This window comes from Calidris pugnax, unplaced genomic scaffold, assembly GCF_001431845.1.
Source record: "Calidris pugnax isolate Ruff unplaced genomic scaffold, ASM143184v1 scaffold95, whole genome shotgun sequence".
Taxonomy (NCBI): domain Eukaryota; kingdom Metazoa; phylum Chordata; class Aves; order Charadriiformes; family Scolopacidae; genus Calidris; species Calidris pugnax.
The window spans coordinates 13963260-13988132 of NW_015090885.1; the positions used below are offsets into that span (position 1 = coordinate 13963260).

General features: G+C 39.3%; 1 protein-coding gene across 1 annotated transcript in view; it reads left to right on the top strand.

Annotated features, from left to right (window-relative positions):
* TOMM70A (translocase of outer mitochondrial membrane 70 homolog A (S. cerevisiae)) overlaps positions 1–24088 on the top strand; it is a 24689-nt gene extending 601 nt beyond the window's left edge. The window contains exons 2-12 of the mRNA XM_014947200.1: positions 8865–9038; positions 10318–10444; positions 13008–13117; positions 15125–15273; positions 16434–16641; positions 17233–17367; positions 18653–18760; positions 19464–19580; positions 20433–20530; positions 21022–21144; positions 21950–24088. Coding sequence (XP_014802686.1) covers positions 8865–9038; positions 10318–10444; positions 13008–13117; positions 15125–15273; positions 16434–16641; positions 17233–17367; positions 18653–18760; positions 19464–19580; positions 20433–20530; positions 21022–21144; positions 21950–22103 — 1503 coding nt within the window. The 3' untranslated portion in view covers positions 22104–24088. The remainder of the gene's footprint in view (positions 1–8864; positions 9039–10317; positions 10445–13007; positions 13118–15124; positions 15274–16433; positions 16642–17232; positions 17368–18652; positions 18761–19463; positions 19581–20432; positions 20531–21021; positions 21145–21949) is intronic.
* The last annotated feature ends 785 nt before the right edge of the window (positions 24089–24873 follow it).

A 24873-nucleotide genomic window follows, 5' to 3' on the forward strand; every position in this document is an offset into this window, starting at 1 on the left:
GAAAGAGTGATAGGGCATTGGAACAGGCTGCCCAGGGAGGTGGTGGAGTCACCATCCCTGGCTGTGTTTAAGGGCCGTTTAGATGCAGTGCTAAGGGACATGGTGTAGGGGAGGACTTTGTAGAGTAGGGTAGATGGTTGGACTCGATGATCCCAAGGGTCTCTTCCAACCTAGACGATGCTGTGATTCTAACCACGGAGCCCTCGGGGCTCGGAAGCCCGTGAAGGCTCCCGGGTGGTGGCGGTTCGTGCTGCGGCTGGCGGGGCTCTGCTGGGAGTACATGTGTCTGCTCTGCTGTGGAGAAAAAGTGCGTGGTTGAAGGCATCTTGTCGCGAAGTCCGCATCAGGGCAGGTGAGCGTAGGTCTGACAGCGCTGCCGTGGGGTGAAATCACTCCTGCTTCTGAGGTGTAGAGCCGCTGCGAGAAAGGTGCTTCCGGGAATCACAGAATCGTCAAGGTTGGAAAGGAACTCTGAGATCGCTGAGTCCAACCATACACAAAAGACCCCCACAATTTCAGCCCTGAAGTGCCATGTCTACATGTTTCTTAAATACCTCCAGGGATGGTGACTCAACCATCTCCCTGGGCAGGCTCTTCTAGTGCTTGACCACTCTTTCAATAAAGTAATTCTTCCCAATATCTAATCTAAACCTCCCCTGCTGCAACTTCAGACCATTTCCTCTGGTCCTGTCATTATTCCCTTGAGAGAAGAGGCCGACCCCCACCTCTTTACAGCCTCCTTCCAGGTAGTTGTAGAGGGCAATGAGCTATAGCATATTAAAAAGGAAATCTGTGATCTCTTGTGGGTTCATCTGAGATGTGTGGGATACAGCAGAGTGGAAAGAAAACACAATAAAAATATTTTTAAAATAAAATGTTTTCCATGAAAATGTAAAAGCTTTACAGTTCAAGTGACTGAGACTTCAGAGTAGAGTTTGTCTCAATAGATGTGTGTCTGAAACTTATATTTATCCTGTGGCAAGTTGCCATTCTGAGAATTCTCAGATAAAATGGTCTATGCAAAATTTGAAGGACAACATGGAAAATTAGAGTCCAGATGAGATTTGTGATTCTCTGATATAACTGTCTGCGGAAACATGCCTCTAAAATGTACTTTCAACACGTCTGCAGTCACAGCTGTGTTGTGACAGTCACGTTGTATTACTGAGGTGAGGTTACAATTGACAAGCATGTTTGAAGAGGTGAATTTGGTAAACGCATTGGCTTTGATAAAAAAAATCCCATCAAAGTATTCCTGCATTTTTTTCTCCTATTCATGTAGCACCTGAAATGCTCAGAACTGTCAGACCACTGTTTAAACTTCCTGTCTGAAATGATCAGGAGAGGAAAAAAAAATCAACTTTGGGAGATTGGAAAAAGGTCGGTTTTAACCTTGAGCATTTCAGTGATGAAGACTAGTGTTACACGAGTGGGTGGCAGTGGCAGGAACATATGGGAGTGGTGAGGAGGGTGGCGACTTCCATAGCTAGTGAATCATAGGTGCCCTCAGGCATTCCCAGAAGCTAGTGAGCTGCAAAACCTGTGCTGGGCCTGGAGGCAGTTACTTGAATGCAGTGATTTGTTCCTTCATAGGCAACAGTACAGAGTAAGTAGTGTACAGAGGACAAATTCAGACTTTGTTTACTGTGGTAACTTTGGCTTGTGGCTGCAGACAGCATCTGGCATATTTATGGCAGCGTGTTTGCTATGTGTGAGCTCTGGTTTGCAGGCTGCTCGTGACCTTTGTGTAGCTGCAGTGACTTTGCTGTTAGTATGTTAACTCTGGATTTCTTGATTGTATTTCTGGATTGCAGTATATACCATTGAGTGGTTCGTAGTCATTCTGTAGTTGTAATTGAAGCAAGCCCTTAAAACTTTTAAAACACTTATATAACACTTAATATAAAATATTGTGTGCCTAGCTCTTCAGGATTGCTCCACAAATTAAATTACTGGAAGGCTCTGGACATCTAAGAATAAGTATGTGGTTGAGTGGCATGATCCGGAGTTTCTTGAAGAGTGTCATTGCTGACTGTAAAGAGATGAGGGATGTTACTTAGGAACACTGTAGAAGATGGTATCAGATTTGCCTGATTACATGAGGCAATCGTCCAACTGGTCAAAATATGGCTGCAGCAGGAAAATTAATGTGGCTGCAGGTTCCCTTGACTGCTTTATGTGTGTGAGGAGGATTGTCTTCCTCTTCCTCACATCCATACAGTTGATGCCATGTAGTTTTAATGTATTCACAAGTATTTTATTGGTAATGGATATTATTGAAAGTACAGCCATTGCAGGTGCTTTACTTGTTAACTACCTGCATTGCATTGAGCTGCCTTTCGAATGCAGTGAGGTACTTTTTTAAACTGTCAGATTTCAAATACAAATCTGTACAGTGAATACAGTAGTTCTGAGCCAGTAGCTCTTTACACAGTCTAAACACAAGAGAGCAGTACTTTAGAAAACACATAGGTCAATAGTGAATGGGTTACCAACAGCTCTGTGTGTCAGTGCAAGGCAACTTACTCTTTTACACATAATTGTAACTTAGAACACAGACTTTTTTGTGCATTTTAATAAATCAGTTTTTATATCCATTTGATGCTCTGCTTACTGTGTCTGAAGACTTGAATTTTTTTTGCTCTTTGAAAATATCTTGGGTCTAAAATCTTCATTGTTCCTTTTTCAGACTTTTTACTATTTTGCATGCAGTTTAAACTTTTGATTTACCTGCTGCAGAGGCCTCACACTTTTTCCCCAGGCTGCGTCTGCACTAAAGGATTCTCCTGGCATAAATGCACTGGCCAAGTGTGTGATCTGTGACTGATGTTGTGTTGGCAGAAGCCCTTAGTGTAGGTGCTATATTGGGAAAAGCTGAACTACTTCTGAGATTCCTTCTCCAGTAAACACAGCTCCTCAACAGTATAGTGTACTGGTATGCTTGGCCCAGTCAAGTGCTGATGATAAAACTGCATCTATGGATGACTCAAAGGTCAGGAAGTCAAATTGCATCTCTTAATTACAGAAGTTGTCGTTATTTCTCATAATTTAGTTGGAATGTGGTTTAGTTACTCAGTAACAGCAATTGCTTTTTATATGCTCTCTTAGTCTGTAGTGAATGTTGTATATCTTAAACACATTGGAGAAGTAAACTGCTTTGCATTTATTGTATTAATTGTTTGATACCCAGTTGATTCTTTTTTTTTACTTACTCCATGATAACTTCTTAGCAAGTTTATACCGTCCTTTTCTGTCAGGAGCGAGCACTGCTTAGTCAGTGGTAATGTATTGGTTGCTTCAGTATTTTTTTTCTCCTTAAGTTGAAATTGCTTCCTTTTGCAAGTCTGTGGTAGTCCAAATCTCACCCCTTGCCTCTTTCAGCAAGTTGGTAGGCTAACCCTCTGGTTTTGGTACCTGAGGAAGCATTGAGCAGAGATTCTTGAATTGTTCAGTCAGCCCAATGGCATTGTATATTGCAGACAAACCCGTTTGGGTCCACAGCAGTTCACTCTCTGCATGTTTTCCTCTGAGCCTGATAGAGTCACTTAAGTGCAATGGTGGGTGAATGTGGCCAAAATCCTTGGTTTGTGTGGTGCTGGATACTGGGATCAACAGCCAACTAGTATGGCTTTTTTCCAGTATCTATTTTAATAGCAATCATTGAATGTTGCCTATCTCACTGCTGTGGCATTAAATCACTGTATGAACAAACTAAACGTTTATGGTGTCACTTATTCTGAATTGATTTAAGCAAAGTACGTTAAAAGTTCTTTCTGTTGCACTGTGTGTCTGTTGCCAAATGAATCTCACTATCAGCCTACTGTAAGTCTTCCATGTTTCATGCCAGCTATAGTGGACAGGTGTAGAAACTCTTAAAATTGTGGGTAACAGCGGTAGAACAAGTGCTAGACTCTGAGAGCTCCTGTGCAGCTTGCTTGTTCATGGTAGGTATGAATGGCAAACTCATTTGAAGGGAAGGTGGCTGATGGAGAACGCTGATAAATCCCTCCTTGCTTGCTTTTTTTTTTTTTTAACTCATGTGGACATGCTTTTTCTCATAGTGGTTTTAGTGCTTAAAACCGTTTAGACTTGGTTAATACCTTTCAGTAGAGGTCTGAGACAAGACTAGGGATGAACATTAGTGAAAAAGGAGGAGAAAGATAGGTATTTGGTAGCAGCAGGTATTCAGAAAACAACACTGCTTTTGGTGCCTCATCAGGAGGATCTCATCAAGAGGATCCTGTCACTTGGAGAAGAAGGAAAAGGTCTAGACTAGGGCTTGTTTTTTGCAAATTGATGAATTAAGGTGGCTGAAACAGTAGTCCCTTTCCATGTCATCTGTCAGACAAGGGCTCACACAAATCCTTTTCAACCAAAAGAAAATGCTGAAACTCGCTGCTCGTGCCTCCGGGAATCACTGCTGTCATTCGCTGGCAGCAAATTTCTTGTTCCGCTTTAAAAAACAATCTCCCTCAAATATATAAACTTCTGAACTGCCAGTTCAGTTGCTGGGGGTTACTAAGCTTCATTATTCTCACAGCTGGCAGTCTGTTGCTGTTAAAGTTGCTGTTGTTTGCATGAAGTTTCTGAACATTTCGTGAGGAAAGCACATTTGCTGAGGTTAAAGTAATAGTTAAGAAATTTTTGTCAGCGCTGTCTAGTTGTCAGACTGTTAGCAATCTGCTTGTTGAGTTACTTAGTAACTGAGTGATTCTCAAATACACAAGTGTCCTTTGGCTTAAACTCTGTTATAAGACTTGTTAGTGCACAGTTGCTGAAAGTGGTCCTAAGTGTTGAGATGTTATTTTTTACGTAACTGGAGATAACTTCTGAGCTATTTGTTTATACTGCCTTGGCAGGTAATTGATGATGAACTTCCATTCATTTTATTGAGCTGGTTTGCTTACTGCACAGATTCTTTGACTAGAAGATGACAAACTGTGAGTTTTTCTTGTTCAATGAGGACCTTCACCTTAGGGACAAATAATGTCCAGTGCACCACACACAATGGCAGAGGGTCAGATGAGGAGAAGCAATGAAATTGGAAAATAATAACTAGAATTATTACATTTGCAAGAAAATGGAAGAAGAAGATGTGAGATTTTTTTGATTACTTGTGCATGAGGTACATGAAGATTCCTTGCATAATGAGTTTCGTATTTGTGTGACTTTTCAATGTAGCAACCGAGAAGGACTGGAGGGCTGAGAAGCAGCTTTAAAATTTCATCATTGACAAACTTTCAAAAGCTGATCTTACATTAAGAATGAATTTCTGTATTCTTATTTGTGCTAGTATGAAAAGGTATTGCAGTATGTAATGTGACATGAGTTCTTTAATATCATTTTTAAAATAAAAACAAAAAACCCCACCAAAACAAAACCAACCAACCAAAAAAAAACAAACCCAGCACAACAACAAAAATTCCAACACAAACAACAAAAAGATACCAAAGCAAAAGAAGAGACTCATGAGATTTAGTTTTTTGGTGGTTTTGGCTTCATCAGGTTATACTGCAGTTATTTAAGTGGAATATGTAATTTAAACAGAAATTACTGAGCTTCTTTTTAAAAAGAAAAAAGAAACCAAAAAGGTTATGAATATTAAAAAATTCACAAAATTAAAATAAAGGTTGTATTTGTGTGTATGTGTGTTTGGGTTTTTTGTTTCATCTGCTGATCAGTTATATACCAAAGCTGTAAATTAATCCACTATTTTCTGCTGTGTTTTCTATGGTAGAAGAGTTTCCTGTTTGCTAAAAAAATACTGATGAGATCATCAGGATCATGATTTAGAAAAAGGGTTCAGTTTAAAACTTGGCATTGTGTTTTATCAATGTTTGGGCTTCAGAACATCGATACAACATTTTGTTCTTTTTAATGCACACTTTCTGTACAGTCTGTGTGGGATTCATTTTTCATGCAGACTAGATGCTAAACGACTTTATTTTTTCATGTAAATCCTTATCATAATGGGCTTATTGATGATACAGTATCAACACTTGCATTTAAAATGTTGGCCATTCAATTCAGTGGTGTACTGCATGCATTCTGAGGACTGTGGCAGAATAGTGTGACTAGGGTTGCAGAGATAAACCATCTAAAAGCTAGGAGTGTAGTTTAAGGCAGCATAAACAAAAAAAAAAATTGATTTCTTTCCATGGGCACTTTTACTGACTTTATTACTTGGCAGCATCTTATGCTTTAACTCCTGACACCCTATCCCCAAATTCCTTGCGTCATGCAATGCATGGGGCAGAGAGTAACCATGGAGCTAGCATCTGTTTGGTGATTCATTTCTGTACAGTTGGTTCTGTGGTCCTACTACTGTTACTCAAAGCTTACTCTGATAACAGACTTACTAATTTTAAGGGGTTTTCCTGTGGCATCATGCCCATACTTTCCAAAGTTTTTGGTCCCTGTTGCATGCACTTAGGCTTGTCTGAAGACTTCGTGCTTCCCAAGAGCTAGCAGAGCACCAGTGACAGCCCCAGAACTACAGATTTCTTCCTTCCATTTACAGTTCCTATCCCCGAGCTGGCACTGGAGCAGCCATTGCAGTCCTTGTCTGTAGCACGTATCTTTATGCAGGGGCTGTGGTGCGGGGCTGCCAAACTGCATAGGATGGAGCAGATGGACTGGTCAGCCTGAGGCGCACATTGGGGTAACAGATCCCTGGGCTAAAGGAGTTGGCATTGATCATAAAGTTGTAAGTGTAGGCTTAATCTTCGCAGTTTTAAATACTTTTCGTACTGGGAACACAGCCCTGAATGTTACAACATAGCCCACATCTTGTGTTTTTCTTTTTGATACCAAGTAAATTGGAACAGCAGGGAATTTTGTAGATTATGTCACAAAGACATTTCTAGTGTTGTTTGGTGTAGAAATGCAGAGGGAAAAATTCAAGCTTTCATGCCTTTAAGTTTGTCTGCTGCATATACATAAACCTTAGTTAAAAGAGAAGGTTGTTGTATTGGGAGCTGAATTTAGGATGTACTTGAAGTAAATGTAACCTTTTCTGAGTTGGCCCTCAGTTGATCAAGTTTTAAAGAAACAACTTATCAAATACACAGGTCCTTGGCTCTCAGGAAAAGTAGTTGCAATCTAATTCTGGTTTATGTATCCACAGAGTTACACATAGTGTACCCAGAGGGGTGAAGTTAATAATCTTTTATCAATTTGAATGTGAATCATTAAAGAACAAAAATGTAAAACCCCTGCAGATTATCTTGTTCTGTGAACAATGGAGATGGTGTAGATTGGTGCCCAGTGATTGGTGGCCCCTGAGACAACAGCTTTTGTGGCAGTAGGGGTATTTAAGAAATTCTATCCTTATATGGTTGCACTGGTAAGTCACTCCTCAGGAGAGTGCCTGCAGGATATTTCTATTCTATTTGGATGTCCATTTTTATGTAGGAACTACATCTGGTTCTGCCATGGTGTGGTTGGAAACCAGGCCTTAAAAGAGGGGTTGTACAGCAACTCCTGGGTTACTGTCAGGTTTTCAGTTCTAAAAATCATTTAGATTCTAAAAATGACCAGACTGGCATGAAATGAACAGACATGCTCAAGGGAAAGTGCCTAATGAAATGTAAAGATGCTTGAAGTTTTCTTCCAGCAATCTGTGGGTGGTGTTAGATGCTGGCAGTGCGTGGGGCATGGAGAGGAGGCAGAAGTATGGTCAAAGAGCAGCACTGACAATTAGCAGCTAATCCTAGATGATCTTTTCAGTGTGTGTGATTCAACACAGGTGAGACGGGGTGAATCCTGCAGCTGTTGGTTAAGGTATTACTGCCCCCACTTTGTACTGTTTCCCTCCTCAGAGAGATTGGTAGAAGAGGGTGTATGCTCATACTTGTGTTCATTTCAGCCTGGTAGCTTAGCCTGAACTGCCCCAAAGTGTTGATCCCTGGAGCTAGTCTCTGAAAGAGGAGCAGAAATCCAGAAGAAGAATGTTGGTATCTTTTGCAGCTCTGTATTTCTTGAATGTGTGTCATACACCTTTAATAAAGAGAGGCTTTTTACACCTGGTTCCTTATAAACCACAACATTTGATAACTGATCTGTAAATCTAGGGGTTACAGGTAGTTTTTGCAGAAATGAGGATGGTCAACAGACAGTTCAGAATGTAAAGATCCATTTAGCAAAGTCATAAGCCAGTTAGTGAAGTTTTCCAGCCTCTGCTAAGAATGACAGACCATGATGGTCCAGCACTTTGTAATAGCAGTTGGATGAAGCAGGTTGTGTGAAGCTGTAGAGGAGCTAGCTGTAAAGTTAGTTAATTTGTCTGGTGTATGGAAGGCAAAACATTATTTTCCTTACACACTTTATTCATCTTGATCAGTAGGTCTTTCCACAAAGTGTTTTCCGTATTTAATTCATAGTCTGCTGAGTCAGCTCTGGTCTTATAGGCTGTATGTATTTCAGTAGGAAATTTTTCCTATTTTAATTGCTTTGAGGGCTTTGTTGTCTTCACATATTTGGTCTTTGGAGAAGTAACATCTCATTGATTCTTCTGACACTAGTCACATAAGATTAGAACCTGTTTAGCTTTCCAAAGAGAAATCGCTGCATTGTTTAATACCATGGTAGTGAATTTTTTGAGAAGTTGGTCTCCTATCTGAGATACTTGCAAAAGAAAATCTGTTGTGTTTTTCCAGGAATTTGAAGGAGGGAGATTTTCAGATCCATTTTTGAAAATCATAGAGTCATAGAATCATAGAATTGCCCAGGCTGGAAAGGACCTCCAAAGGTCATCTAGTCCGACCTCCCCGCAGTCAGCAGGGACAAAGGACAGCCCTTAAGTGCATAGTTTGCGTGCAGTTATGCTTTTCTTACTTGAACTGACCTTTCACTTTCTTTTTCAGACCCCCCTTGACAGAGCCCAGGCAGCCAAGAACAAAGGAAACAAATATTTTAAAGCAGGAAAATATGAGCAAGCAATTCAGTGTTACACTGAGGCTATCAGCCTGTGCCCTCCTGAGAAGAACCTTGATCTTTCTACCTTCTATCAAAATAGAGCAGCTGCCTATGAACAACTGGTAAGAAATGAATGATAATTATATGTTTATTCTAAAAAGTTGCACAGTAAATTGTGTATTTTGTCACTTGTCCACTGAAAGGTTACAGGTGGTGATACCTGCTGCCTTCACAACAAGATGCCGTTGCTTGCAGCTGTTTTTCACTAGCTCATCATACTTTTCCATATATAAGTAAATTATCTTCTGTTAACTATTCTCAGTCTATCTTATGTGATTCTTATGTGTGCCTTTCTTGTAAGACAAGGATTTCATTTCTTATTCTCTGGAACAGTTCACTTGTATATAAGTTAATTTTGCTTCTCTCTAGTAGGGTGTTTCCTTAATTTTAGGTGAAAGGCAAAATATTTTCAAAGGATGCTACTTCAAAAATTAAACAAAAAAAATCAAAGAAATCCTACTAAAGCCCAAGACCTAAATTTTGCACATGTGAAAGTACCTTTTACTTGATAGCTGAGTGTACTTGATAGTAGTTTTGGACGTCGACCAGTGGTGTTTATTATGGCATGAATAGATTTGCTTATGAGGTCAAGTGGGTGAGCTGTGTAAAAGAGTGGAAAAACTGGCTTTGTACAGCGTGAAGTATCAAGTGAGAGACTGTGTGGTTGGAGAAATCTAGACTTGAAACGTAGAGGAGAGATAAAACCGTTCTTGTCTGATCAAATACTAGTTATAACACTAATTCATGCCATAATGAATCCCAAATGTATGTGTTCTCTTTTTCAGTCATTGAAAAAGCCTGTTTTGATCATCAATTTTGGTGATAAATGGATTTTAAGTTCTTAATACCCTTGACCAGCTTTACTCCCACGTATTCATTTATCATCCCTTTGTAGTAACACAGTGTAGTAAATTGAAATAACAATTGTAAATGAAAAAAAGTGGTTTAGCACTTTGTTAAACTTGTTTGTTGGTTTTCATTATGTTTTCATCTTTTTTCTTCTATATGTTTTGTACCAGTCTTTCAGTCCCAATGTTACCTCCTGCAAGCATCTTCACATCAACCCATTATCTTTTCCCATGTGCTTTGTACAACTGTTTGGTTTCGTTTTTCTGTAGGAATTCCTTTTCTGTTTTGTGGCTCTTCTGGTGCAGGTGGCTTCCACTGGTGCCTGGCAGTTTCTTACTGAGAAACTTGCAGCAATAGAAGCAAGCAGGTAGAACCAGAGCCCTGGGAACTGCAGCTACTGTTAGGTGGGCATGACCCTGGAGTTGGTAGTGGAAAGCTCATATAATGCAGCTGAGTAGGGCCTCTCTCATTGGGTTGTTTTTCTACCCACAGCAAAAATATACAGAAGTGGCACAAGACTGCACAAAGGCTGTTGAGCTTAATCCTAAATATGTAAAAGCTCTCTTCAGACGCGCAAAGGCTCACGAGAAGCTAGACAATAAGAAGGAATGTTTAGAAGGTGAGTGTCTCTTGCTGTGTATACTTAAAAGTAGAACTAGCTTAGGTGCCTTGGAGATGATAATTTCTGGGATTGTTTTGTTTTCACTCTGTAACTACAGTAATACAGAATTATTTATTTTAAACCATTCATAGCTACTGCAAATACATTTTCTTCTCTTGTAAGAAGAAACCTTTTCCCATTTTTCAATCTGTCATCTGCTTACATCTGAAAGAGCTGCTGAGAAGTTGATGTTACTGTAGTCACTCGAGGTATTCTTTTTCCAGGAAACTCCCTAAACTTTAGAATAGAATCATCTCACATACTGAGTGGGTAACCCAGACAACAGTTGTTCTACTTACATACAGTAAACATACTTTCTTTGCTGTTTGTTTTGGAAAAATGGTATTACTACAGAAACCAAGGTGGTTTTGGAGGTGGAGAAACACAGTCAGAAACAAGAGTATTACAGTAATTTAAATGCATTTTGCAATTATTAAAGGGAAAATGGCTTCAGTAGCATTTCGTTCTGATGCATAACTGTTATGAAAATTGAAACAGATTTTACCTTCTTTTAAAATATTAACACTATGTATTTGGCAGAAACTACTGTGTCAAATCCTTCCAAATACTATTCCAAACAGAATATATTTTGAACTGTGAGGAAGGTGTGGCTGAGAAGCCATGCAAATCCAGGAGAACTACAGGTCAGGCGTGTTGTCTGAGAGCCCTTTTGAACTAAGGGACCCTGAACTGCAGGACCCCTTTCCATTTCATCAAGTGAAATCATTGCTGCTGATGTAACATTAAAAGGCTAATGAAATTTTCAGCTGTGCTCATTATCAAAGAAGGACAGAAAATGAGGCAGTGCTCTGACTGGCAAATCTAATTGTTAAATTAGTTTAATTATGTGTAACAGCCAAGAATTAGGTCTGCTAAATTAAAAGGTAAATAACGTGGAAGTTTTATTTATCTATCTATTTATTTATCTGCTGGCAGAATGCCTTCTGCCCTCTAAAACCATAGTGACTAGAAAAGGACTACTTGGGTCATTTATTGTAGTCCTTTGCAATCACTAGTTGACTAACAGCTGCACTTGTAGAGTGCTATAATAACATCTACACCTCATGGACTTGCCATGGACAGGTGAGAAAAGCCCCAAGAAAGATCTTGTCCCTGCCATAGTAGGATAGCTTTTAAACGTTTTTAATGTTTGCAGCAGTAATGTTTGTAGCAATTATTGTGATTGACAAATCAAAATATCAAACATCAAACACAATTGGTGATTTGTGTTTGATTTTTAGCTTGCAGTTTTTTTCAGATCTGAAAATTCCTTGCTTTTTCTGACATACACTGGTTTTCTAGTACAATACTCCTTTACCTGCCAACCGCATATGGCCAGTAAAATTCCAGGAAGTAGGGTATGTCCATAGAGTGGAGGAAAGCAAAATCAAACAAATCCAAAAAAATGCTGCCCACCACCAGCCACCACCCTGGCAGTAAAATTTGGGAAAATGTTACTGCTTCACACAAGTCCAGATCCTCGTTTACATCTGCCCGCTTTGAGCAGAGCGTGTCTGCTGAGGTTGTACCTCACAGTACTACTGCACACCATCCTTCACCCTCTTTGTGGGCATAGCATGTCTTTCCAGAGACTTCGATGTTCTTCTTGACCATGCCAGCCAGAGTTGTGGGGAGATTCTGTATAAATGATGGCATAATAGTACTTCTAGCAGTATAGAATTACAGCAACTATTGTAAACCTCCAGGAGAAAATGTTTGCTTTTCAAGTGTATGCAAACAATACACTGTTTGAATTTCGAGTCCAAACTCTGTCCATCTTCACTGATGTTTAAGTGAAAATTAAATAGGAAAAGTCAGTGGCAGTTTTAACTAGAGGACCCAGAGAAATAACGTTAGTGTACCATAAGAGCGGATTTGACATTGCAAAGCATGGTTCAGGCAGCAATGGGTTAATGTTTGCAGAGGCTTCCATGTTTGAATGAAAGTGATGGGATATGGGCTAGCAATTTAAATAGGCCAGCAAGGTATTTCTCTTAAATTTGCTCTGTTCCACAGTCACAGCAGTGAGCAGAAAAATTTGAGATACAATATGAGAAGTTCTTAAACTGAGGGAGAGGCAAGATGTGATGAGACTGAATGTGAATTTAATTTTCAAAGTAGAAAATTAGGACCAGTCCCAGAAGAGAAGCTGTGCTAGCACTCTTAATGCAAACATGATATGAACATAATTGCTGTCCTCAAAGTTTCAAAATTGTGAAAGTCCCTACTGGAGATACACATTTTCGTTGTTCCTCCAACTGTGTTTGACTCCGATAAAAATAAGTGTAATTTCTTTCATTCACTGTCACAAAGTCCTTTTATCACAAAAAGATCATTTTGGTTATAGATTTGCATCTTGGAAACAATGGTAAATACAGTAAAGTGGAAACAGAGGCTTTTACCCTTAAACAGGAAGTGTCTTAGTTTGGCAGTGATTCATTGTAACAGTGGCACATGTTAGTGTACTACAGTGACTATCAGAATTTGTCTTTAATCTCACTTTTTGTATGTTGTTTCCTAGATGTCACTGCAGTCTGCATTTTAGAAGCCTTCCAAAACCAGCAAAGTATGTTATTAGCTGATAAAGTTCTTAAACTCCTTGGAAAAGAAAAGGCCAAAGAGAAATACAAGGTAGGAGTTGTGATATTGTTGACAAATTCTGATTTCACCTGACTGGTTGTTGAGATGTTGATTGGTGGCATCTGTTAATCCTTGTGAGCAAGTCACTTCTCTTCATCTGTTGAAGTTTAAGAATTGACATGAATGGTTTTGTACAAAGCTGCTATTGCATCGATGTTGTTTTCCTTTGGGACCTGTCCAACGTTTTGGAAACCTCAGTAGGGAAGAGAGGTCTGTTTCTTAACGATTGTTTCCCTTTTAATAATCAAATTTATTGTGACATTCAGGAGACACCCTCAGTTGCTGTGCTGTCCTACATGGGGCTTTTCTGGAATTGCAACATAATGGAAACAGAGTATGTTGGAACAGCAGTAGCCAAATGTTCAGTTGTGCATCAGGTGGTTGAGTTAGCTGTGTGTGTTGAGATATCAAGGTTTATAAGTAATAGTTGAAAATGCATTAAAATGTTGGTTCCATACATAATGGATAGCTTATAATGAGAAGGATGATGATTGAGGACTTTTCCTCCCAAGTTATTTTTGGTTTCATAAATAGAAATTTAATGTAGGAAAGATTAAATTGAAAGCACAATTCCTAAGTTTAGAAAGGGGCAAAATAATACTGTTTTAAGGTTGTGGTGGGTTTGGGGTTTTTTTATTTGTTTGTTTTGTTGGTTTTTTTTTGGGGGGGGTGGTGTTAGTTTTGGGGTTTTTTTAATATTAAGAAAAGCAAAAAAACCCCATTGCTTAAGAAAAAATGACGCAGTGCAAAGTCACATCTTTTTATTAGCGGTCAGACTTCCTGACTCTGTCTTGAAAAATATGCCTTCATCTCCTAAATACCACACTACCTGGGGCATTCAGTCACAGGCTGTTTCTATTCCATTCCTGTAAATAGGTGCTCATACTTTTACTTTTTCTATTTCTATTTTCTTTGTGGTAACTTTTGGAAACTGCAGAAAACAGACCTATGGAAGTGTAGGCTTAGCCAGGAGCAGTCATTTTAAGTGTCTGTAGGCTTACAAAAAATTTGGGACAGACATTAAAATATTCTTGCTTGTTTTTTGTGATGGTGGTTGAAGTACTGAAATGGGTGTTGGTTTAGAGATGCTGAATTTCTTTCCTGTAGAAACTCACATAAAGCTGTGATGTCAAGGTAACAAAAAATTAATTGTGCTACTAGTGTGGTGGTGGTAGCATCATAAAATATGTGTGCTTCAAATAGGCAGTATTATGGTATAGCTTAATAGAGAATTCAGAAGGGTGCATTGAGACTTCTATTGCAGGAGACATTGAATTGTAATTCTTTTGTGCAGTGTTCATCGTGAGCAAGAAATATTTTTCAGATTTTGTACCCGAGAGGTTTTACTTCTGGGACTTTTAGTAAAATGTGTGGCATCTGGGCCAAGCTCTGTTCAGAATTAGGATATTGCCTCTTTAGTCTTCAACGTAGTGATAGACAGCAGCTTCTCTTAGACAAGTTGGAGAAAAGGGCTAATTGCCATTTAGAATCTACGCTCAAACTGCCAGCTTGTGTTTTTTACCCAATTCATGTGCACAGATACTGCTTTAGTACATCTACCCAATGTCCTATGGTGTCCTAAGAGTCCTCATTTATAGCCATGCATGCAGATGTATACTATCTCCCTTCTCATTTGAATATCTTTATTTCTACTGGTGATGGGTATTGCGTTGTGATCTGAAGTTTAAATAATTCCTAAATGTCAAACTGTCAGATCAAAACTATCAGACTATCAAATGGGATAGTGGAAAGTCATACATTGCTTCTTTCATGAATGAATTTTTTTATAATCAATTGATTGCGTTGTGAAGTTTAAATAATTCCTAAATGTCAAACTGTCAGATCAAAACTATCAGACTATCAAATGGGATAGTGGAAAGTCATACATTGCTTCTTTCATGAATGAATTTTTTTATAATCAATTTTTTTTAATCCGTCTCCATATTTACCATCTGATCTTTCCATCTGATGACTTGAAATTACATTTCTCTGTTTCAGAATCGTGAGCCTCTGATGCCCTCACCACAGTTCATTAAATCCTACTTCAGTTCTTTCACAGATGATATAATCTCCCAACCTTTGCTTAAGGGAGAGAAATCAGATGAAGATAAGGATAAGGAGGGAGAGGCTTCTGAAGTAAAAGAAAAGTGAGTACAGTACAGTTGGGAATTGTTTGGTATTGGAATTAAGTTTTCAGTGGTTTTGACATTCTACTCAGTGCAACTTGCTGTTGGTTTTTATAGTACCTGGCATAGGAAATCCTGTGGTAATAAAGTGAGCCTAGGAAATAAGAACAGTATTAAAAAAGAAACTTTTTATGAAAGCTGACTGCCTAGTTCCAAACTGGAGGTGGCCTTGATCCACTAAATAGAAGAAGGACACTAGGAATGGGAAGATCCGCTGAATACTTATTACAGTACCATAGTAAAGCTTAGGAAGTGGGAGGACTGGATAGTGCTGAATGATGCTTCTGCAGAAAGGCATGTTTTATACTGAAGGAGAGTTTCCAAGAAAGCAAGCAAGTTAGTGTTTGGATTGGAAGGGAGTAGACAACTAGGAAAAGGGTCTCTGTTAATAAAACAATGACTTTACAGCAACTGAGGCGAAAAGGTGTTTTATCTTTCTGGAACCAAATAGCACATAAATGAGAGGTTTGCTCTGATAAAGAAAAGCTTGAGGTTTTGTTGTTTGTTTTTTTTTTTTTTAAGTGGAGTTTAAGCACCACATGGATGGTGCTTTAACTTACTATGCTACTTTCCAGTTTATTTTTGGAAGATATCACTGCTGTCAGTATGGAAACCATTGCATACGGGAGTATGAATTTTTTTTTTTAAAGTAAGACTGTCCTGATCTGCAGGCAGATTCACTGAATCTCGGACACTTAGGTGAGGACAAGGCAATGTTTACTGTTATGCTGTAAAATCCTTTCTTCTACGTATAAACTGCACATTGCTAAGTTTAATATTTCACTTATCTGACCTGGAATGCCATCACAGATCTCTTGTTTTCAGGCAGAGATCATCGCTGTCCTTAATGTGAAAAAAATTTTCAAGGGCCAAATAAAGCTCAAGTTCAACAACTTTAAAATGTGTTTCTTCCAATGTCATTTGGGCATCTTTTCATCTGAATTGTTTTCAGTCTGTGATGGCTCCATCCAGGAATATTTGTAACTTTACTTATAATGCTGATGTTGTAACTGAGTATAGTAAAAGTTAGCATTTGTTATGATTTAATGAAAAGTCTGAATTGAAGTTGCAGTGTTCAGTAAATGCGTGTATATATACAACTGTTCTTACATCATTTACAGCTCTGGCTATTTGAGAGCAAAACAATATATGGAAGAGGAGAACTATGACAAAATTATCAGTGAAAGCACAAAAGAAATTGAAGCAAAGGGAAAATACATGGCAGAAGCTTTGCTTCTGCGAGCTACTTTCTACTTACTTATTGGCAATGCAAATGCTGCCAAACCAGACCTAGATCAGGTCATCAGCATGGAAGATGCAAATGTGAAGGTAAGACTCTCTCACAACTGGATTTTAGTTTGGATTGAGAAAATGTAGAATTTAGATGATCAACTTGCAGTATAGTTCAAGAGCTTGTTTTTCCAAGTTTTCAGATACTTTAATGGGAGTCTTCTGGTTTATTTACCATTTTGTCTTTTTATTCCTGACAAAGTGTTTTTCAAGGGCTTGTTTATTTTTGAGACAGCTGTGGTTAAGTAGTACAAACTAAAATACAGAGGAAGTTAAATGACTTGGAGGCTTATCCAGTCTGAAAATAAATACAAGAAAAAACATTAATTGCACTGCATATTGAACTGCTTCAAAAAATGCTGATGTGCATGTAAGCGTAGGGAACCTGTCTTTTAAAAGATTTTTTGGGAGTTGAAAATCCACTGACATGGAAGCATAGGCTGACATATTTGAGATTAAGCAAGGGAATTGATTCATTTAGAGTCAATATGAAATTTATTCCTGCTTAGAATGAATGAAATCTGTCAGCAGGAGAAACTAGTCAAATGAATAATTTACTTTAATTGTTACAAAGTGTTACATCTGGAGGAATGTCGGAGTGGCTAATGCTTCTTTGAACCTTTTTTACAGCTCCGAGCTAATGCTCTGATCAAACGAGGAAGTATGTATATGCAGCAGCAGCAGCCTGTGCTGTCCACTCAAGACTTTAACATGGCTGCTGATATTGACCCTCAGAATGCAGATGTTTACCACCATCGAGGACAAGTAAGAAACATTAGAGATTTTGTCCCAATACTTGACTATTTCAATATATACTAAAAGAGGAATAAAGATCAGTACATCGTCGGAGACACTTTGTACTGTTTGTGGCAGAAGAACATGAACTCCTAATTTGGAAGTGTTGCAGAATAAACATGCAGCCTAATTTGAAGGTTCAGGTCAGGCAGAAGCAGTTTATTTCTGTAGCTATAGGAAAACACAAAGTGACAGATGTTCAGCCCTCTATCAATATGAACTTTTGACTTAAATGTATAGAAGCCCTAGTACTTTTACAGCAGATATAAGCTGCTCTTTGATGGGGCCTGATACAGCAGAGTAACATCTGCTTAGAAGGAAACTGTTACAGAGGATGCAAGGTGTGTTCCTGATAACTGGGCATCTGCAGCCTACACTTGCATCTGCTCAGCTCGTCCCCCTCTGGCTTGTGATGCTGCTGAGTCCTTGACTAATTTCTAGCCCTGGAAAGGCTTCCACAGAACTGTAATATAAACTGTAATATAAAAGATGCTGGAAGGAAAAGGAGACACTGCCATATGCAGATATAGAATCATAGAATGGTTTGGGTTGGAAGGGACCTCAGAGATCATCGAGTTCCAACCCCCCTGCCATGGGCAGGGACACCTCCCTCCAGACCAGGTTGCTCAAGGCTAAGTTGTATTCATAAGGAAGACTTCCACAGATCAAGTGCCTCTCTCCGTGAATGCAGCAGATCTCTTTAGTGCTCAGAAATAGGAATGGTGTTACCTGTTGATTGGAGGGGATGAAAGCTTTCCGCAGATTGAAAAAATAGCGTTTTACAGTAGCTTCACAGTAAAGTAAAAGGATGATGAAGTGAGCTCCACTCTCGTGGAGGAATGAGAATGTCAAAAAAAAAAAAAAATCATTGAAATGCAAGCTGGGAAAGCCAAAATGTTTCAACATCCAAATAGTCCTCAGGCATTAACTGCAGCAAGGCAAAGCAACTTGAGAAAACAACAGCATAGTTTTGGAGACTGGACATAATGCTAAAGTAGTAACCACAACAGTCTAAAATGCAAACATTCTCAATCCCTTACATGTGGACATTGCTTTTTTGTGCACGAGGCCAAAGTTTCACTGGTGGCTCTGTTATTTTATGGCAGTGATTTTTAGTCATGGGTTTTGTAGGTTTCCAGGCAGTTCTAAAACCGAACTGGTGACAATACGAGTAACTGACACTAACTGAATTATCATGTAAGTGTCTGAAGCACAGATTAAATGCAGAAATAGGATCTTCTTTCATTCTGGCTAGCTGAAAATCCTGCTTGACCAAATCGAAGAGGCTGTGGAAGACTTTGATGAATGTATCCGATTGCGACCCGATTCTGCCTTGGCTCAAGCACAGAAATGTTTCGCCCTGGTAGGTTTATCTGGCTGCTTTTTCTTTTAAAACAGTTCTGTAAAACATATTGTGTTTCTCTGTTCTATTCCAATTTAATGGCAAAGTAGGGCAACAAACATCTCAATATCTTTTAATAGTAAGATAAATAATGCAACAGTTTCTTCAGTTGGAGTAAAGGTTTGCTACTTTAATTTTGCAATGTTCACTATTCAAACAGTAGGTCATCTTTTCTGTTTGGTGATAGGGGAACACAAATCTTCACTCTAATTTTATGACATAAAATTGATTTAAATAAACTTTCAATGTTGTGGAAAATGATCTTTTTCAAGAAATAGGAAGCAAGCTATTTCAAGCTAGTACAATGCCGCTGCGTGCCGGAATTTTCTGAGGACAACTTTGCATGGTGTGAACAAGGAGGAAATTTAGGCTTGGAATTTCTAGGCTTTTGAAACAGAGGGAGGCTATTGGTAGCTATCAGGCCTTATGGCTTCCTTCTTTCACCCTTTCTCCTCTCACAGTCCACTTTACCAGAGATTTGAACACATGGTAGGTTCCTAAAAATAAAGATTCGGTAGGATGTACAAGCACGTCATATTGTGGAAGCTGTAATGGTTACGATGATCTCTTGGGGAAGTGGGTAAAGGTCTGATGAGGTTTTTTGTTGGTGCTGGTGTTTCATTTTTTTCCTTTTTTCTTTTTTTTTTTCCCCCTTCTTGAATAGTATCGCCAAGCTTATACGGGAAATAATCCTTTGCCTGTGCAAGTAGCCATGAAAGGCTTTGAAGATGTCATAAAAAAATTTCCGAAGTGTGCTGAGGGCTATGCACTCTATGCTCAGGTACATTTTTCTCTCTCCTAAAGAAAATGCTGCATTTTTTTGCACCTTTTATCTTGGATAGCATATATTTCTTCAAATAATATATGAAGATGTTTGAGAATGAGTTCTGAGGTAACACGTGCTGTATTTAATAAGCTACCTGAATGTATGGGTGTTCTGGGGTAGAGGAAGGAGAGGGGACTTGGTGAATCAGAATATAAGTGATGAGAGTCACGGGTCATTAATAGGAGACAGAGGTCTGGCAAACGCGTCCCCTTGGAGTCCTGCATGTGTGTGGCATCTCACTTGATGGACGTCAGGGATTCTCTAGGTAATTGGGGAGTTAAATGTGTGGAACGAGGGTAACACTTCTGTTCTGCTACAAATGCCATGTACTGCTCAAGCAGAGCTTACTACAGATGTTCAGAGTACACTTGTAATGGAGACTGTCTCTTCTCTGAGAAAACATGCTGCTTGTTCTAGTATGAAGCACGAGATGTTCTGATTTTAAGTAGGTAGGCAGTATGGATGCGTCTCGTTTTGAAAGAAGTACATTTGAAAAAGGAAGAAATTGAGACTTGCAGGTACAGAGGTCTAGAATGGTTTTTACTCTCAGTACACTTATGTTGCTTGTGGATCTCCCATTGCACGTGGTACTGTGAATAGTAGTTTTTGCACTTCAAGCTTTGCAGCTTCCGTCTGAAAAGCCTCAATTCTGAAACTCAACTCTGGTAACTGGTGGTCCTGGCCTGCTTTATGATAAGAGAGATATACCCAGTCTGACATCATCGATACAGTTTTAATTGGAATTAGGCTAGTGCAGAGTGCATATTTTGGTTGCATATTGACATCCAGGTTTCTCTTTTGATGCAGGCACTGACTGATCAGCAGCAGTTTGGCAAGGCTGATGAGATGTATGATAAATGCATTGACCTTGAGCCAGACAATGCCACTACATATGTTCATAAAGGGTACGTGTTGAGTTTGCAATCTTTTTGATCAAGAGCAGTTGACATGTTTAGATGAATCAACCCTGACTGAATGTTTGTGTTTAGAAGTTTAGCCAGGAGAAATAACTATGTGAAAGCAGTTCAGTGCTCTTAAATGTATTTCTACGGTTACTCTTTACTAAACTGTAAATTAAATTTCAGTAAAGTTTTATTAATGTTCATTCCTAATTGAAAGTATGTGACTCTTACTTTGGCCCCATTTAATTTAAGCCTGGTGCTGAAGTTTTCTCTCTCATAAAACAACTTGTAACAAGTTGTCTTGAGAGGAATTTGTCTTTAAACTGATAACATGGCTTATTGAAAGTGACTTTCACAAACATGTTTTTTAAAAGCAGTGAAGTTGCGGTCGACCTTGCATTAGGGATTTCAAAAGTTTGGGATCTTTTTTGGGCTTACATGATCTTGGTTATGGGAGGAGTATTGTGAAGTTTCTTCTGAATTTTCTCTTCCAGTTTACTTCAGCTCCAGTGGAAGCAAGATTTAGACAAAGGGTTAGAACTCATAAGCAAGGCCATTGAAATTGATAACAAATGTGATTTTGCATATGAAACCATGGGAACGATTGAAGTGCAAAGGTAATGTTAAATTGCAGAGTTAAGAGTTCTTAGTTACTTGTGAAATTACAGCAGTCCTTTAGATTTCCCTATGGATCTTTAGCTTTCCATAAGATCTTCTCCGCAGCGCTGTGCAAGGTCAGCTCCTACCCAAAGTCCTGATTTCTGTTCTGTAAGGCCTGCCTTTCTCTATGGCATAGTTTTGCTTTGTGATCTGGTAAGTTGCCATGTTCACCAATTTCATTATTTACTAGACAACATGCAGATGAGTCTGTGTATGTTTAAATAAATCCCTTCTGTATTTAAACTGACTTCCATAATCATTCCTAGGCTTCCTGTGTATCTAATATAGTCTGTGAACGTATCTTATTGGACCTTTTGTACTGAGGATCCTGAACTATACTCTGAAGCCTGATCATTTGGATTTAATTCCAACAGGACTGCAAAGTTTCATATTTAAATAATGTGGCCTCTTGTCTTTGCTAGTTTTAAGTATACAAAGTCTTTTCAGGGGAGATGAGAGGCCATTTAGTTGTCCCAGTGTTATCTTTGTAGTAAACTTGGTGTCCTGTGGAGAACATCTTATCTCCCACTACTACCTGTTGGGGCTCTCAAGAGGAAGGCTGTTAAAACAGCTGTCCTAGTTGCTTAGGCATGGTAGCAGCTCCTCTCAGTTTGCTTGTCCTCATCATCACTAGTTCTCATGGTTCCTCCTTTTAAGCTGTGAGTAGTGGAGACCGTAAATCCTGAAGGTAAAAAAAGATGCTGTAGAGATGAAGAGATTGCTTTGCCAGTTTTAATTGGACTGCATTTTGGTTTATTTCAGAGGTAACCTGGATAAAGCCATTGAAATGTTCAACAAAGCTATCAACCTGGCCAAATCTGAAATGGAGATGGCCCACCTCTACTCGCTCTGTGATGCTGCCTATGCCCAGACAGAAGTTGCAAAGAAGTATGGATTGAAACCACCAACACTGTAAAGAAATGAGGAGGAAACGACCATCTAAAGTGAAGTTGCCCACTTCAGCCAGCCCTAAAGACGCTGTTGCAGACCATATTGAATGGTGGAACTTAGTTTTTTCCCGTTCGTGGTGTTGTCATTTGCTACATCTGTTCAATGTTTAGGTGTTGTGGGAGTGGTTGTTCAAGGAAGTACGCAGCGGTGCATCTTGTTCCTTCTGCAGCAAAAACCTTGGAGCGTGTTCGAGGGAAATAAAGCTGCAGGGGAACAACAGGAAGGTATTTTGGCCATGCAAATAAAAACTTCACATTGGTTCATTTGGGGTGATTATGTTGTGGGCGATTTTTGCTTTATCAAAGAATATTACAGCATGTGGGTTTTTTTCCTGTTGATTTTAAAGGTAATACTAGTCAGTGCTGTAAAATAGGTTTCTTTTTTTATATGCAATTAATCCTTGAGGGTTGATTTTAATTTTGCAAAAAAGGAAAAAATTAATTTTCAAACTGTTTAATAATAGAGGGGTTTTTTAAGTCAGTAGATGTGGAGAGAATCCCTGTAAATATATGCAAGCATGCACAATCTTCCCTTAAAGCCCCTCCCACCCTCTGCGTAACGTACTTAGAAATAGTCCTGTGGCAGCTATTAGGGAATTAATTTGGTAGTCCTTGTCCTCCCCCCGGAAAGCCCCAGCGTACTGTACAGGAGAGCTAGTACACAGCTGGTTGGTTGGGGAAAGAGGTCGGGCAACACTGCTTGAGCTTTACTGGAAGCAAGGCTGTGTTCCTGTGCAGCACTCCCTACTTGAATGTCACAGGAAACTCTTCTGAAGGCTTCAGAGGGACTTTCAAGAACAAAGCGCTGCTGGGAGTAGAGCTGCCAAGGTAAGGTCATGCTTGCATATAATCTTTGTCATCTCTGACACTCTCGCTTAATTGTCACAGCTAATAGACCATTGAGAGTCTCCTCAGTCTCTAGAGGCTGCTGTGGTCTGATCTGCTCCTTCTAATAGCCCTTTGCAGGATCAAGAGTGCTAAGGAACAAAGCATAGGCTAAAACTTCAAATAATGGACTTAGAATCTGTACTGGTTTCTTTGTTCTTTAGCCCCTGTCTTGTCCAATATTACAAATACTGTAGGGAGGAAGCAGCTGTTCTGCAAACAGCGGATCAGCAAGTTACGAAATCCTAATCCAAACCGTCTTCCTCTAGCTAGAACTTCACACAGGGCTCTCTTGCTTTAGTCAGTCCATCTTGCCTCTCCCTGGATTGATGTGGCTGGATAAATACTTAAATGATGTAGCTTGATTTACCATACATTAATTTGGGCTTCTTCCCATCCTGAAATCATAGATTTGCTTGTGCTGAATTGTCTAATGTATTTCATCTCTTAAAGAAATTAACCGTGCTGTGGTCAAACCGTCTTGCTCTCTAGTCGTGCCACCATCTAGCAGCAGCTTGTCTTTTCAACTTGACCTTCCTTTCTCCCAGCAACTACAGTTGAGAGTTCAAATGGTGGAGAGTAGACTTAGAGACCTAATCATTCTATTTTAGCTAGCTCAGTAGGTGATCGGAAATCATAGCGTCGGTGTAGAGTCGAAGGCGTCGGAAGGTACTGGCAGCTTCTAAGGGCACTGCACATAACGAGTGTCAAATGTCTCCTGGAACCTCCAATCTCTGCATCAATTACCTGAGAACAAAAATATGCCAAAATGGCTGATGTGTCCTGTTCTCCTGAGGAGTTTTTATTCGCATGGCCTTATTTACATTGGCATTTTCTCCTCTACACCCTCCCTCTACCCCATTCCTTACCCGACCCGGTCAATTAAGGGAAAAAAAAGCATGTGCTGTCGAATACTAGCATTCCAAATCATCACAGACTTTTGCCTGTTCTTGAACTAGTTTGAAACTGCACTGAAAGGATGCATTGTCTGTAATTTTTTTTTTGTAAATGACGTATCACCTGTAAACTGAAAAAATAAATATTACCTTCAAGTATCTCTCTCTGACATGTATAACGACAGGTTTTGATGAAAGCGTTCTCTGTGGTGGCCCTCTCTGTGCTTATGAGGTTGCTCGGAACCTATGAAGAACTAATAATGGTGGACTCCCTGTCATCTTCTCTCACCTCAAGAAAAAATGAGGAGACATGGAATTAACAAGTCTTATCTCTGATGGCTTCCCTCACCCGCAGAGGTATGACAAGAGCTGAAGATTACAGGAGAAAGAAATCTAGCCAGAAAAGCAGGGAATCTGAGTAGCTGACACCCTGCTAATGTATATATGCAAGTGGATCCCTTTAGTGAAGGGGATTTTCTTTTTTTAAATGGCTTATATAGCGTGCATGTGACCTTTTGAGAAATGCTTTCTTTAGTAGGGATCAAGAGCTGAAGTGAAACCGGTATTACTGCTATTTAAAAACAACCAAACATTGTTGAAATAACGTAGGAAGCTAGTACTGAAGACTTGGATAAAACTGGTGTATCCTAGAGCCTCTGGGAAGTTGCTTCTAGACATAGTTGTCTTGCATCTTAATTCTGATCATGTAAAATCCCTGTTGTTCATGGTAGAGACACGTTTGCTGGAATGGTGATTAGAAGTTGTGACTTGAATTACTAGGATCTAATTGCAGATTGAAAGTGAAGAGGGAACTAACATATGCTAAGGAGCTGTACTCCAACTTATTCTGGAACTATTAAGAGCAGCTCAGATGCAGCTTTAACCAGGCTCCCCAGCTGCAGGGGTAATAACACTGCCCGATACCACAGGCTTTCCTGTGGTTTTTTTCTTTAAA